The 16,795-nt window shown below is 40.5% G+C and overlaps 2 protein-coding genes across 3 annotated transcripts; both read left to right on the top strand.

Annotated features, from left to right (window-relative positions):
- Window positions 819-6,131, top strand: LOC8077228 (transcription initiation factor TFIID subunit 15). Its single transcript, XM_002462754.2, has 8 exons — window positions 819-997; window positions 3,304-3,420; window positions 3,541-3,878; window positions 3,992-4,201; window positions 4,478-4,561; window positions 5,160-5,241; window positions 5,321-5,447; window positions 5,651-6,131. Exons 2-8 carry the CDS (start codon window positions 3,304-3,306, stop codon window positions 5,869-5,871), a joined length of 1,179 nt encoding a protein of 392 aa, XP_002462799.1. The 5' UTR covers window positions 819-997; the 3' UTR covers window positions 5,872-6,131.
- On the top strand, window positions 7,529-16,747 carry LOC8077226 (DNA mismatch repair protein MLH3). 2 transcript variants are annotated; one of them, XM_021454446.1, is made up of 25 exons: window positions 7,529-8,208; window positions 8,819-8,953; window positions 9,046-9,097; window positions 9,189-9,236; window positions 9,669-9,826; window positions 9,906-9,963; window positions 10,124-10,181; window positions 10,255-10,347; window positions 10,443-10,608; window positions 10,690-10,705; window positions 10,786-11,006; window positions 11,324-11,402; window positions 11,491-11,544; window positions 11,629-13,104; window positions 13,180-13,285; window positions 13,377-13,479; window positions 13,582-13,785; window positions 14,184-14,228; window positions 14,308-14,361; window positions 14,443-14,549; window positions 15,122-15,170; window positions 15,468-15,527; window positions 16,044-16,116; window positions 16,238-16,323; window positions 16,405-16,747. In XM_021454446.1, exons 2-25 carry the CDS (start codon window positions 8,828-8,830, stop codon window positions 16,591-16,593), a joined length of 3,681 nt encoding a protein of 1,226 aa, XP_021310121.1. In that variant the 5' UTR covers window positions 7,529-8,208; window positions 8,819-8,827; the 3' UTR covers window positions 16,594-16,747. The 2 variants fall into 2 exon arrangements, 1 of the variants encoding a protein (XP_021310121.1); XR_002450356.1 differs by lacking the exons at window positions 16,238-16,323; window positions 16,405-16,747 and having other exon boundaries at window positions 14,318-14,361; window positions 16,044-16,076.

Here is a 16,795-nt window from a genome sequence, read left to right as displayed (position 1 = left end):
TGGCGCACTGGCATCGACGCTGGCTCTAGCAGAGCAACATAGCTTGTCCAAGCTAAGTGCATCGACTTCATCATTGGAGGATCGAGTGAAAATGTTAAAGGCGTCTTGGAAACAGAAGGGTACAACATCTAGAGGCTAGCAACCCTTTAGTGTTGACTGAGTCTTCAAGGCCGCACATGCAAAGAGGAGGAAACAAGGGCTGGATTCTTAAATTAGCATGGAGCATATATGACCAGAAATAATAATATATTATGTTCAAACTTATTAAATTTATTTTGTATATATTATTATTGTGACCAATTTTAAATGTTTAATTACTTGTATTTTCGAACTTCATTCCGTCCGAAATCTATGTACAGCTAAAAAATATGAAATGAAGACTCTACCCGATAGCATGACGTAGGTTGCTCATATTTGCTCTACACGGCTTCTTACATGCGTCCCTAGGCCTTGTTTAGTTCCTAAAATATTTTACAAAATTTTTCACATTTTTCATTACATCAAATCTTGCAGCACATGCATGGACCACTAAATATAAATAAAAAAAACAATTAGTTACATAGTACATGTAATTTACGAGACGAATCTTTTGAACCTAATTAGTCTACGATTTGATAATATTTTTTAAATACAAATAAAAGTAGACCTAATACCATGACCTTTGGCGATTTCGTATGGACATTGTTTTGTTTCCGTTACACCGCAGGAGCAAGTTACTAGTAAAAAAATCATAGGTTTCAAATCGATCTCGCCCCTTGGATCTTGCTTGGAGGGTGGATGGTAGGGAGAAAGTCACGGCGTGACTTGCCCATGGGTAGTCACTGTGAATCCGCATCCAACAAACCCTGCTTCCCGTTCACCCCGCGTGCGCGCTCCTGCGAGGGCGACCGCTACAGCCGCCGCCGCCTCCGCCACCAACGCCACCGCCGCCGCCGCCGCTCTACGCCAGGTGCCTAGGCCTTCGTTGAGCACTTCGCCGGCGACAAGCACCCACCAGGTTTGCCTGCCCTCTCTCTTCCTTCCTGTCGTGCGAAACCGAGCACCCAAACCCTAACATGAGCTATTTGTCTATTTGTATTCGGATCTGATCGAATTAGAACTTTATACGTGTATTATGCAGACGAACTTCGTTTTTTTGGGCAAAAATTTTCGGGTATACATGTGTAAAAACTGCTAGGTCCGCCCTATTGGGGAGGATGGTACGTCGTGACCCTCCTAGTATCTGCGGTGGATTTGATCCCTTTGTCGCGGTTCCTGTGTCTGCGAGGCTGTTTTGACGTTCTAGATGTTCGTGAGATTCATTGTGTCCTTCGCTTCCTGTCATGCTGCTCTTGATTACAATTTAGATTGTGTTGGTTTGTCCTCGGGTAACTGTAAATGGAATCAATTCACTGGGGTTTGATTGGTGGGATCATTGATTCCAGACTTTGGTTGGATCGGACATGGTAATGGTATTGCAAAGAGAGATCAACGATGTGATGAGAAAGGGGTCGAGGAGTGGCGGTAGCGACAATGAATTGAACGCTATTTGATTACACGGTATCTCATAACAGGAAGGACCAAAACAAACAGCTGTAACGTTATCTAGTCCCAGGAGTAATTAGATTATGTTACATTCCACCGAACAAAACGCTTCGTTACATGTGTGTCCTGCTGAACTTATGCCCTTGTGTGATCCAAATCTGATAACCTATGGGGTTTGATACGTTGTATCTGTTGCATATTTTTCTCCTACCAGTTTTATCTGCTGTCTGGACTTAGGCTTTGTTTACTTCCACCCCAAAACCTAAATTTTTTCAAGATTCCCAGTCACATCGAATCTTTAGACGCATACATGGAGTATTAAATATAGATGAAAATAAAAACTAATTGCACAGTTTAGTCGAAATGTACGAGACAAATCTTTTGAGCCTAGTTAGTCCATAGTTGGACAATAATTACCATAAACAAACGAAAGTGCTACAGTGTCACGAAAATTTTCTCTTCACCAACTAAACACGGCCTTAGCTTGTCAGTTGTTAGTGTAAATTTACGTCTACCTTTAGTTGAGAGCTCTTATGCAAATGGTTGGATGGTAAAAGAAATGTCGTCACACAGCATTGTTGATTAGCTTACAGATTTCTGGGGAGCTGACACCTGGTGTTCCTTTCTTATCTGGTAATGATAAATTGATAACTATACAACATACAGTTCACTTGTTTTTTTTGGGTTTCTTTGTCTTTTCTTTCCTTATTATCTTCATACTGGAATCCACATTCCTACTAACTAATAATTGAACTTCAAGGTTTCATGGCACAAGTCTTCTAAAATTGCAGATCTCCTAGAAGGGATAGTCAACTGAAATGCCCTAGTATTTTAAGTCTGAACTTTTGCAAACAAATTAATTCGGTTTACAAATTAACTGGCGGCTGTTCAATGCTTATACTCTCAACTTCAACATATTTTAGGTTTACTCCTTGCCTTTTATTACGAACCCACAATATTCTATTCAATTCATTCTTTTATTCTCAATGCTTTATTATGCCCGTATATTGTCTACTTCATACCTCTTTAGTATTTTATGAAGCAAGACAAACTGAAACAATGGTATTACTCAAAGTTTAAGAAAGTGCTAGGCGGTTTCTAGGCGCTGACCCATACCCTAGAGCCAAGGTGTGTTTTCCTAGACGGTAGCTAATACATATATATACTTAAATATACTTAAAAGAAAAGAAAAAATAGAAAATCAGAATGGGGGAGAAAGAAGAAAAGGCCCATTTAATGGCCCAACTAGCTCCACAGCCCCCACCGAAGCCCTATCCTCTCCCCTGCTCGTCCCGAGTCTCGCACCCGCTTGACGCGTCTCTTCCAGCCCCGAGCCTCTTGCCTGTTCCTTCCTCCCGCCGCCAGATCCACCACCGACTCCTCCCTGCCGCCCCCACCACAACCCGTCTCTTCCCAGCCACGCCTGCCACCTCCTCCTCCTCCTCCGCATCCTCTTCCTCCTCCTCTGCCGCCCGATTCCCTGCCTCCTCTGCCGCTGCCGGCGCGCTCTGCTGCGTCTCGTTCTCCGCTGCCGGCTCTCTCTGCTGCGCCTCGTCCCCAGGTCACTGGATCTGCACGTGGGGACACCGCGGCGCCGCAGTACCCCCTCCACCTCCCCCACCGGCGCCGCCGACGAGCCACCGCCGCCTAGGGGTCCGCCTACCCCCATAGGCCAGGCGGACACCCTCCGACTAGCATCTAGTCGCGCCTCGGCGCGCCTAAGGCGTCGCCTTTTTGAACCTTGGTATTACTCTTCCATAACTTGGTGGTTTGTTACAGATGGCTGGGTATATGTCAAGAGGGCCCCCAAATGGTTGTGTGTATGTCTGCAATCTACCTCCTGGAACTGATGAGGATATGTTGGCTGAATATTTTGGCACCATAGGGTTGCTAAAGGTATGGGTCTTACCAGGTAACATTTTTTTCGGCCACTACCAAATTCTTTAAGATTGTTTAAACAGTTTCAATTCCATTTAAAGAACACTTAGCCTCGTCTCTGCTGTAAAATTGCAACAGAAGGACAAAAGGACTGGGCGCCCCAAAATTTGGATATATAGGGACAAAGTTACCAATGAACCAAAGGGTGATGCAACAGTCACCTATGAGGATCCACATGCTGCTTCAGCTGCTGTGGAATGGTTCAATAACAAGGATTTCCATGGGAGCACTATTCAGGTTCACATAGCCGAGTCAAAAAGCAAAGAAGCATTTGATAACCCCACAAGTTTGAACATCATTGCTGGTGTCGGTGAACAAGATGAACTGGATAACGGAGCAGGCAGAGGTAGAGGACGTGGTGATGGTCCAGGCAAGGCCTGGCAGCAAGATGGGGATTGGATGTGTCCAAATACAAGGTCTGTTATGATTGGTGAGCGACTTCTCTATCACTTCAGTTCACTAGTTGACTAGTATGGTCTTCACGTTGTTATCTTTCTTTCTGATTATCTGAGATGATTTCTTCTCTCAGTTGTGGCAATGTAAATTTTGCCTTCCGTGGTGTTTGTAATCGCTGTGGAGCTGCACGCCCTGCTGGTGCTGGTGGTGGTGGAGGCGGCGGTGGTGGTAGGGGTAGAGGCCGTGGTAGCTCAGATGCAAGAGGAAGCAGCCGTGCTGGTGCTGCTGCTGCTGTTGGTGGTCCACCTGGATTGTTTGGCCCAAATGATTGGCCGTGTCCAATGTAAGAGGCTAAGACTTAAGTTTTTCTGTTTCGTAGATTTGGATATTTGATACCTCTATTGATTTTGATCTTCATTTCTTCACATTTATTTGTATGCATCATATAATTTCTGCCCCATGAAATCGATAAGACAGTGCTTTCGACACCCTTTTATTGTGGGCTTTTTTTACATCTCAAATTTGACTGCCACCCTCTGCAGCAATTTTTATACTTCATATTATTATAAACTTGCTGTCTGATATGACGATATAAAACCTAACTTCATTTGTGTTCCAGGTGTGGCAACATCAACTGGGCTAAGCGGACCAAATGTAATATATGTAACACCTCCAAGCCTGGTACCAATGAAGGTGGTGTGAGGTAAGTACAAGGGCACTATTTGCATGTGGTTGGTTTAAAACATATTATTTAAGATGATAATATAAATTATACTCTAGCAGGTACCCTAAACATCTTGTAAATTATAATACCAATTCAGGAATATTAAACATACTGTGAATTGTAATAACAATTCATGTAAAGAAGAATGTCAGCGCTCATTTGTTATATGTGGCAAGGGATTAATAAGGGTTGTTTGCTAATAGATAAACATCATGCTTTTGCACCTGATGCACTCACAGCCAGGATGGATTTTGCCACACAGCAACAGTAGGATACTACTTAAAACACTGCAGCTCAATTGCAGTGACATTGTGCCCTTTATGTGACCAGTTTTTGGCTTTTGGGCTCATAAGTTGACTAGGAGGTGCAGTGCCACTTTGACCCATTGGCAATTGTTGAGTGGTTAGTTGTGAATCATGCAGTGCATGTTGTTGAAATGTAATGTGAAAAACGGGCACACTGTGGGTGTTTTGTATGTCATGCCCATTAAGTGAGCAACAGTGCATTTAACTATTTGTAACCAAAAGGTGCTTATTCAAATATCAAGGTTTGCCTTGCCAATTTTTTTTTATTTTAGGGGTGGCCGTGGTGGTGGGTACAAAGAGCTTGATGAAGAAGAACTAGAGGAAGTTAAAAAACGTCGGAAGGAGGCTGAGGAGGTAGGATGTTTGCTGAACATTATATTTTTGTATATGTAGTGACCACTTGTTTCCATGTCTAAATTTGGCTTGTCTCAAGGATGATGGAGAGATCTATGATGAATTTGGCAACCTGAAAAAGAAATTTCGCTCTAAAGCTCTGCATACTGAAAGTGCACAGGCACTTCCTGGGTCTGGACGTGCTGGATGGGAAGTTGAGCATCGAGGTATTCTTCTGACACACTTTGGATTTGAACTCCCCGATTCAGACTGTTTCGGGACTATTTATCGTCTAGTTTCTGCTTTTTGGTGATTGTCATTTGAACATCTGCTGTATTTGTGTGTGTGTGTGTGTGGGGGGGGGGGGTAGTTTTTGCTATGAATTTACTGACAGTGCTCCACATGACTTGGTGTTAATTCACTGCTGTAGGTTCTAGTGAAAGGGAAGGCAGGGAGAGGAGCAGGGATCGTCGTAGGGATGACTATGATGAAAAGGAAACCAGGAACAGAGATAGAGGTGATCATGGAAGGGACCAACGCCGGAGCAGGAGCCGGAGCAGAGACCGTGAAAGGGAAAGGGGGAGGGAGAGGAGAAGAGACCATGAGTATGAGAGAAGTCAGGAGCGTGACCGGGACCGCCGCCACAGGTGAAGAGAGAAATGACAAGTATGAGAGAAGTCGGGAGCGTGACCGGGACCGCAGCCACAGGTGAAGAGAGAGATGACAGGGCCTTCTGTTCTTCTTACATTGTACTCCGTATTTGCCAATTTTTGTAGCCATGGGACCCGTGGTCTTGTGTTAGTAACTGGGAGCGTGAATTGTTGCTCTGAATCTGATTTTTGATTTGAATGATTCGCTGCACTGGCATTTTCCAGATATTCCGTTTCTTATGTGATTATATTTGTGGAACACGTATGACACTCGCGGATCCATTGTCATGTCCATCACGAGCTAGTAGTCATTGATCTCTGAGCAACTAACTCATCTGGGCTGTTGTAGAAGTTAGGCGTTAGGTCTTAATTTGCATCCTCTATAATCATTTGTTGTTCTTGAGATGAATCTGAGTACTATGATTTACAGTTTTAGGCTTGCCGCTAGATATACCAAAAATTAATATTCACAATTAAGTTAATGCTTTTGGCTTGCGGAACCGCTCTACAGTTTTAGGCTAGCAGAACCACTCCATAAAAACAAACGTTGAATGATACACCGGGTGGAATAAGAGAATATTAATATTTTTGTTATATATTTAGTATAATTATTAGATAGGTCATTGAATATATTTTAATTATTAACTTATTTGGAGATATAAGCGTTGCTAATATTTTTTATAAATCTAATTAAATTTAAGAAATTTAACCAACACAAATTCCATAGCAACTTCTGTTATAGAGCGGAGGGAGTACTAAGAATTTTATTACTCAAAGATAAAAACACCGACACTTCTTATGCCAATTGAAATCATATATCCCTGAAAACTATTTTGTGTAGTAGTGCAATAAATGATTTTTAGGAGGGTTTTCACGCTTATAACTTTTTTTTTGCGAACTTAGAAACTCACAATGCACGCAAACTTCCTCCTAATGAACGCATGTACACGAATTCTACCTCTATAAGCATCTTCAAATTTGGGTTGGCAAATCTTTAAAATTGACAAAGTCATCATAGACATCGCTAGCGATGAAAACATCGTCTACTACTAAAAGTATGCCGCCGGAGTATTCGTTTCCATAAGGAGTCGAATACGGGACTTAGTGCTACTAAGTCTCTTGTGTAAGTTACAACCATAGGGCAGTAGCCTACAGGCCCTTTCGCATCACCCCTTGTAACTATTTATGGACGCTGTTGATTGACTTATACTCCATATTATTGAAGTCATAATCATCACTATAAGTGCTATTCTATACTAAACTGTTATATTGAACAAAATTTAGTATTGTCAGTACTTGTGTTTAGTATTGTTCAGTATTTCGTGGTCCTAGGTGTACGACTAAATGATACTTAATGTTGTTTAGTACTTCTCAGTATTTTTTCGTATATATACACACGTCACACTATAAAAATAATGTGAAATAAAAAAATTATAAAAATAAATTAAAATCTAAATTTAAAAAGAACACTCGAAATGGTTATATTGATAACAAAAATAGTTAGAAGAAAAATAAAATCAGAAAAATAAATAAAAAATGTCATGGCAAAAGAGAAAAAAAAAGGAAAAAGAAACGAAGAGACTCAAGACTGAACCAGTCTACATGGGCGTGCACGCATAAAAGAAGACTAGAAATCGGCCCAGAACGTTCCCGCATAGAATTTGTGAGCCCGTCCCGTCCGGCGTCCTCCGCCAGTCCCGCCTCCTGCAGTCCCGTCCTCCTCGTCGCTGCGCGCCGGCTCCTCGGCGCCTCCTGCCACCTCCCCAAATCCATCCCCTCGGCGCCTCCTCCTCCTCCTCCTCCTCCTCCTCCTCCAATTCCGTCCCCCTAGCCAGGCACCTAGGCAGCCTCCCGTCGCTGCCCGCCGGCTTCTCGGGGCACGACGACGCCCCCGGCATCCAGGCCCGTGGCCACTTCCGCGCGGCCGCGTGGCAAGTCGGCAACTGTATTCCCTCCCTCTCGATTGACCAGTAGACTGCAGTGTTGTGCTTAGCAGCTTATGGAAACTGTAAACACATGATTGAAGTATTGATTCATTATTTCATCCCATTTTAATTGTCGGTTGTTAATTTTTAATCAGTTCATGTAAGAAAAGGAATGGAAGTTAATTGGCTAGTTAAAAACATGAATCCTTGTAAGTATTGCTCAATTTGATAGAAATACTCTACTAGTTTTTTTTTTGGCAGAAATTCTCTATATGTATTATTTGACAGAAATACATAATACTCAACAGTTGATTTTTTTTTTGGTTTTGAATTTAATGTCATCATCAATTTACATGGTGAATTGGCCTTGATGCTAAGCCATCTTAAAGCTCCATTCCTGGATCCACCACTGGGTATGCCCGCCCCTTATCTTCTCTTTCTCCTGTGCAAAACTGAGCACCCGAACCCTCATTTAAGCTATTTGGCCATCTGTATTCGGATCGGATCTAACCACAAGCGTATACATGTAGTATGCCTACTAATTTTGATTTTCCAAAAATTATCCCATCTCCTTTATTGGATCCGCACCTGGTAGCCACGCATGCGCAGCCGTGGGCGAGGACCGATTTACCGAGCTGCCAAGAGAATTTCTAATTTCAATTTTTTATCTGGTCCTAGCATAATTGATATCGTCATTCATTGATTCAGTTAATCAGTGTGCATTTTCTACCTGTAGATAGTAGAGCTTTGCAAATATCGACTAATTTGAAGACTTAGTTGGCAAGATCTGTTTGTATTTTTGGATTGGGGTTATTTTTTTTTTAAAGCTGGACTGGACATTTTATTTTGGCTTGGGAATGACAATACCCATATTTTGTTGTCTTGCTGCATGCCACTACAAATGCTGTTTAAAACTTTGGTTTCAACATACTTATTGAGCAGAAATTTTACGTTACCCATTTATTATGCTAGCATATGTCTTTCATTATCAACTATTTTCTTATTTCAGCATGTTTTTCCCAGAATGAGTAGATGCAGACCATAAAGCGCTTGCCGAAGAGTGTCCATAGTTCCTTGCGCTCAAGTGTTATTCTGTCTGACCTGCCAAGGGTTATTGAGGAGTTGATATATAATAGCATTGATGCGAACGCGAGTAAGGTATTGCTTTACATGTGGAGAAGGGAAAAACAACGTATAATGTCTTCTATGCCATGCATTATCAACATGCATTTGTTCTATTTGAATTTCAGATTGACATCGCAGTAAACATCAGAGCTTGTTATGTAAAAGTGGAAGATGATGGTATGTACCTATACTTTTCTTTTTTCTGTAAAAAATCTTATAGATGTTTATCTTTCAAAAACATTATTGCCATATATCGTACGAATTGCAGGTTGTGGTATTACACGAGATGAATTGGTTCTTTTGGGAGAAAAATATAGTAAGCCAGAACTTATTATTATTTATTTTCTATCTTTCTCAGTTTTCCTTCATTTCATGAGACTGTTTGTTATGTTAAATTCTATCGCTGTAAATGATACAACATAAAGAAAAATGGTTTTCTGGATGTTCATCTTATTCTACAGATATCAGATGCAGAATAGTGAATTCCTGATTTGCTTAGGACATAACAACAAAAATGACATCCATTCTGTTTGTTAAAAAACATTATTATTTTTATTTATTTAACAAGCTGGGAGCCCTGCCATTAGTGCTAAAACTGACTATGTTACTTGTTTTTCGTTAAGCATAGGGCATAGGCTCATTACCTGAAATGTGTGTAGGTTCTGAATGACTAAAAATACTCAATGGCAGCATGTGGTTCAACTGTGCTAATGATACATACTTTGCTTTTACTATAACTGTATAACAGCAACATCCAAATTTCATAATGTGATGGTCAACGAGGAGCTTAGTTCCAGAAGTTTTGGACGAAATGGAGAAGCACTCGCATCACTTTCTGATATCTCTGTGGTTGAAGTCAGGACGAAAGCTCGTGGGCGACCAAATTCATATTGCAAGATAATAAAGGCATGATCGTAACACTGAGCTTCTTTAATCATGATTTATCCATTGTTAGTGCATCTGAGTTCTTGTGACAATTGCACAGGGATCTAAATGCTTACATCTGGGGATAGATGACAAGAGGGAAGTTGTCGGCACCACTGGTAACTGTTTTATTTTCTCCTTGAAACAGAGTAGTGGCAGTATATTCGTAATAGTACATAGTGTAAGATGATGACAGCCTATTCAAGACCCCACTCGTGGCTGTTAGTTATATTTTTCTGATGTTATGGGATCTAGTTATCAGGCCTTTCATCTTTGCAGTTGTTGTTCAGGAGCTTTTTTACAACCAACCAGTACGGAGGAAACAAATACAATCTAAGTATGTGATAACTGTTACTACTACCTGTCAATATATTATTTGATTGATATTTATCTGTATCATATTTCTGTAGCGAGAAAAGAGAACTACATCATGTGAAGAAGTGTGTCCTGCAAATTGCACTTATTCATCCACAGATTTCACTGAGACTCCTTGATATTGACAGGTTATCTATTGTGCTAAGCTTAAAGCATTAATTTTTACATTTATTACAATTTTACTTGTACAGCACATGTTGACATGCCTGTTTTATTAATGCAGTGAAGATGAGTTGCTATACACAGCTTTTTCTTCATCCCCTTTGCCTCTCATATCAAAATTTTTTGGGGATGATGTCTCCAGATGTCTCCATGAGATAACTGCCTCCGACCAGGGTTGGGTTCTTTCAGGTCACATATCTGGACCTGCAGATGTGTTTTGTACGAAGGTAAAATCACTGTTTAAGCTATGACCTATTGAAGCTAAAGTTTGATGATGTGTTTTCAGTAAGTTCAATTCTCCTTTTCAGGATGTCCAGTACTTATGTATCCTCCTCACCAATCCTCCGTTATATACTTCTATTTGTTATTTTCAAATTCTTGGAGACGTCCTTGACTTTTCAAAGATATCAACTCAAGGTTCGTGAATAGGAACCCGATTCATAATATGCTCAATAATCTGGCATCTAGTTTTCAATCTTCTATTATAAGCGAGAATGAAGAAGATGTTCAGAGCAGGAAGAGGCAGAAGACTGATATCTACCCTGCTTTTATACTAAACTTTTACTGCCCTAGATCCAGCTATGATCTACATTTTGAGCCTACAAAAACCATTGTGGAATTCAAGGTGATTCACTAAAGCTCTATGCTTTTGAGTTTCCTTGTTTATAGTAAGCTTCATTTGTATCTAATGTTTGGTTTAGCCACCTCTTGTACAACACCCTGGGCTTCTCCTAAATATTAATAGGTGGTTCTCCGTTCTCCTGCCAGTTACTATTTTTCTGTTGTTAAAAAATGTAGCTAACGTTCCTGTATGAGTAGGACTGTGTCTTAGGCAAAATGTCTTTGTGCCCATTTGGAAACATGGCATTATGTTGTTTCATCTCTAAATAGTTTACTCTCTGTAGCTGGCTAATTAATCTCCCTTGTTTTCCCCATTTCTAGGATTGGCGAACTGTCTTGGTTTTCTGTGAACAAACTGTCACAAACTACTGGAAGAAGCATCAACTGCAATCACCAAAAGGTTAGACAATGTGACCTCAATGTTCCTTGCTTATGTCTTTGTGAAATGGACAATTATTGGTGTGAATGCATTGTAACCTTTTTATTAGCAGATGGAGATGGAGGTTGTGCTGATGGTACCCATGTGCCTCAGAAAAATCATGGTTGGTGACTTGTTGAACAGACTTCAGTTTTGTATCTTTTTATCTGTTAAGCTTCTGAGCTTTTCTCATACGGTGCTGTTGCAGTGAAATTGGATAAGGGCCTCCTGAAAGATCATAATGTGCAGAACGAGAAAGAGTACGCTGACTTCGAAAACACTCAGCATAGGAATGCAGTCAGAGACACCAACAGTGATATGAGTTCCACAAGAGCAACAAGAAATTCAGGCTGCTTTTCTTTTGTTATGGAACCATCCATTCAAAATGTCTGTTTCTCTGGAAGGATCACTAATTCGTTCTGCCTGAATGACAATGTTGCCAGTATTGATTACAAGTTAGGGTATAAGCAAATGCATTCTCCTGGAAATGGCAGTTGTATGTGGTTAGATGATGGCTCTTCCCAGTTAGATGATGACATTTCAAGTGTTAACCCAACTTGTTGGAAAAGGCAAAGGACAGAAGGTATATTCCATGAGTATGCATATTCTGGTAATCTTGGAATGCTGGAAGATGTGCCAACTGAAGTTTTTTTTGCTCACAAACAAGAGTCTGAGCTGATTGGTCCAGAAGTTGAAATACCAGAATCTTGCTTCAGGGTTCTCAATAGGCCAAATGGAACGACACCTGATTTTGTGCAAAATAAAACCAGCTTAAAGGCACAAACCTCAGGCTGGGATGGATTATATGACAAGTTTGATAAATTAAATGGGGATCGCTTATTCAATGAAACTACAGAAACAATCACTGATATTTCTTACCCAAAGATGTTACAGTTCAGTAATGGATTTTATCATGATGATGGTAGCACTTCCAGGGGCTCCTGTAGAGTTTTGAGAAAGTTCAGCGCCAGTAAGAAGTTGGGGACTGCAGCTGGATGTGTTGAAGGGTTAGAGGCTGATGCTAACCAGATGAATTTCCCTGATATTCATGCTCTGTGGAACAGTGACTTGATAGATAGGTCCTCCATCAAGGATACTTTAAATCATTTTCCTCATCCATCCTTGTTGGCTGATACACCTTGCAGTCATCCAAGGACCTTGCACACACTTTACAGGAAATCAGATAAATGCTTTCGTTCTTGGAACTGTGATAATGTTGACAGCAATGTTAGATTTGATGTGGACAGATTTAGCAATGATTCATCTACAATATTTGAAGGAATTAAACATTTCAATAACTTTGACAATGAAATACATCCGCTTAATTACTTCAATAATAAGTGTGGTTCAACCGACCAGCTTGGTTCTGAAGAAGACCTGATAACTTGGAAATCAAAATTTGACATGAGGTTGTCAGTCAATATTTCTCCTGAGAGAAGTGATAATGGTCGCAATTTGAATGTTCCTTCTTCGAATATGGCAAATGGCAGCCTGCTTACTCAAAATCTGCTGAATCAACACAACTCTGGACTAAATCAGAGACCCAGGACTTCCAAGGGTAGATTTAGGAGTCAATCTGCTCCACCATTTTATAGAGGGAAACTGAAATTCTCTAGATTAAATGTGCCACTGAGCAAACCAAGCACAGATAGCGATAAAGATATCTGCATCAATAACCCCGAAGGTACATCCAAACTTTGGCCCTTTTTGAATTGCATTTTTATGGGAACTAACATTACACACTTCTAATCAAATGCAGAAAATCCACCTGCACCTGCACCTGCACCTGTGGATATCTCATGTATGAGTTCAACACAGCCTGTTCCTGAGACTGATAGCAGTGGATTTCTGGACCTAAATTTCAGGTATACTCATCTTGCCTAGTTTCCTGGATATACCTTTAGTACTTGTAAATATCTTTCTATGCCCGTCGTTATACACTCTCATTTGGAACAGCTCGAACATATTTGTGAAAATGTCTGAAGTTGCATGTTCTGACGGGATTGAGGACTCCACTGCTCAAATAACTAAATGGCGAGATGACCCTGTCCAGCATACAGTTAAGCATGCATTTGAGTTTGGGATATTAACATAGAGAGTTCCATACGTCCTTGCTACTATGCATCTTGCTATCTTCTGAGTGCTTTACCTCCCTTTGTAGGCTTTGAACTCGTCAATGCATGGTCCTTTTGGATGCTACGATGATATACTTAGCATTTCTTCTGGGACCTTACATCTCTCTTGTAGTTCGCTAATTCCTGAATGTGTTGACAAGAACTGCTTTGAGGAGGCAAGGGTTTTGTTGCAGCTGGACAAGAAATTTATTCCTGTCATATCTGGGGAAACTATCCTCCTTGTCGATCAGGTTCAAATTTTCTCATTTAGCAAGGGGCCAGGTTCATAATTGATACCGTGGTTTTTTAGGGCTTTGACAACATTGTTACAGATTCTAGCATATTATCTATTCCTGTTATTTTTGTTGGAATAATCATGTTGTGGAAATACTATTTAGTGCCTGCTGCATTTGATCAGGTAAATCATGGGCAAAATGCTCATGATGTGTACCTGCTGCTTAAATTTTTATTCAGGAAACCTTTTGGTCACCTTTCTTGTTACTGCTACAGTTTTAACTATTTTTAGGGAAATACTTGTCCTTTTAATATTGTTAAGTGCACAATAGTTTCTAAATATGAAATGCTGATTTAATGGTTTTATTTTCAAAAAGATTTAGTAAGTTATGTCCTTTTTTACTGTCATGTACAGCATGCAGCTGATGAAAGGATACGTTTAGAGGACCTCCGTAGCAAGGTTGTTAATACATTGACCAGGAACAACTATTCAACATTGTTTTATGCTTTTCATACTCGTACACTGATGCGATCTGCAGGTTTTATCAGAAGAAGGACATGGAGTTAGTTACTTGGACTCTGAGGAAGAATTGGTATGTGATATAGCATTCATGAACTTGTTTCAATCCTAATATGCGACATTCAATATTTTACTCACTCCAGTTTTCTTTCAGTCTCTCCCTGAGACTGGGTTTCAACTGTTCCAGAAGTATGCTGAGCAGATTCAGAAATGGGGGTGGATCATCAGCAGCGGGAGCAATTCGTCTGAATCATTCAAAAAGTAGGTGCTTGACTAACATAACATGTGTTTTTTTGGGGACTTCTTTTCTTTCTTTGGGGGCTTTATTGATGAGGTTTTGAATGTCTTGTGATTGTCTTTTTTTTTCTCTCTGTGATGACAAACAGTGTCCTTTATTAAGGTACTCCAAATCCTTTTTTTTATAAAAAAAATCTAAGACTTGCTGTTCTTTTAGGTTTTGCTAGTCAGTTAATGTTAACAGTACATTTAGGTCATTGTTATCTGAGAATGGTTTGTTCACATGCCTGAAGATTTTCTTGAATGAAGTGTTAACATTGTCTTGTTAGCAAAAGGAATTTAGCTTAGCTCAATTGGTGAAAGGTGTGGTTGTACACTGGTTGGAGTCTTCTCTAGTCTCTACCTTAAACTTAGGTTTCTATCTTCCCATAGAACACAAAAAACTACCTATTTCCTCCTTTTTTGTTTCTCCTTTTTTCATTATTATGGATGGCTTCACCATTCTCTGACTATTCTTTAAGTGCAAAAGCCATTCACCTCATCTATATAGATCAAATATACGACCATCATTTGATCATTTACTTTTTATGTTTTAGGAACATGAACGTTCTGAAGAGACAAGTCCGTCTTGTTACTCTTGTTGCTGTAAGGAACACCCTTTCTTCTGTCTGTACCATTCAACATGTTTGTGTTTTGCTTAATCTCCTGGAAATGGTGGCTTTTCTGTCTCTTATCAGTTTATGTACATGGTTTCCCCTAATCTGCTGGTATTTATTATCTGTTTACGTTTTATAGTACCAAATAGGCTATCAAACCCACTGTAACTTATTTAGTATTCATAAATTGTGCATAGACTACTGGCAAGAACGAGTTGAAAAGGTGAACCCAGACCTGTCATATGCCATGTATCTATGTACACTAAATATCTTCTATGCTACACAGGTTCCATGTATTTTGGGTGTCAAATTGACTGGGAAAGATCTCATGGAGTTTATTTGGCAGGTAACTGCCACCATCTTATGATGTACAACTTATATTTTTTTACTAAAACAGTCTCATTCACTTGCACAAAAATTTATACGAGTGAATGACCCTAGATTTTCATCTTAATACCTTTTGGAATGAAAATGGAATGTGGACCTTGACTCTTTGGGAACATTGGAACCAATGTGTCTTTGATGGCTTGGCGCCTAGCTTAGTGACAGCCAGGAGCCTTGCTGCTTGCTGTAGATGAGCCAGCTCTGAATTGGCTGGGGCTCCGGGGCTTTACCTCTTGATGACAACCCTAGTCCCGATGGGTAGTGGTTAGTGTTTTTTGTGGTGGTTGTTTGTATAATTGTCACCTTCAGCATGTAATCTACATTCCCGTATGTGTATGTGGTTTATTCAGGGTTCTTTATCTGTTTCCCTTCTTCTATAATATAATGATACGCAGCTCTTCTACATGTTCGAGAAAAAAATTGTATGTGGAGATTTGTTAGAGTTCATTTACATCTAGTCTGTTACTGTTTCTTCCAGCTTGATGAGACTGATGGATCGTCAGATATCCCCCCAGCAGTTCTCCGTATTCTTAACTTCAAAGCTTGCAGAGGTTACTACTTAACCCCCCCCACCCCACCCCCCTCCCGTGGTTGCCCATCATGCAAGCATTTCTTTATATTTTCACTTTGATAAAACATTGCTTTTTGATGTTTCTTGGTGGCTTACTGTAGGAGCGATCATGTTTGGCGACTCCTTACTACCATCTGAGTGCTGTCTGATTATTGAAGAACTGAAAGCAACATCTCTATGCTTCCAGGTAAGAAGATTGTTGAATCCTTGGTCCTTGTTTATGCTGTTACTCTGTGGTACGGTGGAGATAAGCTTTACTGTCTCGCAGTGTGCTCATGGGCGCCCAACCACTGCGCCCATCTTGAACGTCACAGCCCTCCACGAGGAGCTGGCGAGGCTCCAAACGCTGAGTGGAACGCAAGCAGAGACCTGGCACGGCTTGGGGCACCATGAACCCAGCCTTGAGCGTGCTCAGATGCGCCTCGAACGAGTGAGAAAGCTACGCCGTTGCCTGTAGCCGTAGGACAATAGCAAATGGTTTGAATCAGATAAAAGGCTGTATAGTTTGTAGAGAAGCGAGTGGAATTTCACTGTGCTGTACAATTGTACATATATACTAGGGCCTTGTTTAGTTCCTAGAAAATTTTGCAAAATTTTCACATTTTCCGTCACATCGAATCTTTAGACGCATGCATGGAGTATTAAATATAGATGAAAAT

The sequence above is a fragment of the Sorghum bicolor genome, chromosome 2 (genome assembly GCF_000003195.3).
Source record: "Sorghum bicolor cultivar BTx623 chromosome 2, Sorghum_bicolor_NCBIv3, whole genome shotgun sequence".
Classification (NCBI taxonomy): domain Eukaryota; kingdom Viridiplantae; phylum Streptophyta; class Magnoliopsida; order Poales; family Poaceae; genus Sorghum; species Sorghum bicolor.
Note: the sequence above shows the minus strand (reverse complement) of the source record. Positions and strands in the feature narration are given on the sequence as shown.

Excerpts from the sequence above, each read along its gene's own strand:
- LOC8077228 (XM_002462754.2), top strand. The coding sequence starts at position 3,304 with ATGGCTGGGTATATGTCAAGAGGGCCCCCAAATGGTTGTGTGTATGTC. Across the intron at positions 3,421-3,540 it reads GCACCATAGGGTTGCTAAAG|AAGGACAAAAGGACTGGGCG; the intron begins GTATGGGTCTTA and ends AAATTGCAACAG. Across the intron at positions 5,242-5,320 it reads GTCGGAAGGAGGCTGAGGAG|GATGATGGAGAGATCTATGA; the intron begins GTAGGATGTTTG and ends GCTTGTCTCAAG.
- LOC8077226 (XM_021454446.1), top strand. The coding sequence starts at position 8,828 with ATGCAGACCATAAAGCGCTTGCCGAAGAGTGTCCATAGTTCCTTGCGC. Across the intron at positions 9,237-9,668 it reads TCTTTTGGGAGAAAAATATA|CAACATCCAAATTTCATAAT; the intron begins GTAAGCCAGAAC and ends ACTGTATAACAG. Across the intron at positions 14,229-14,307 it reads TAGAGGACCTCCGTAGCAAG|GTTTTATCAGAAGAAGGACA; the intron begins GTTGTTAATACA and ends TGCGATCTGCAG.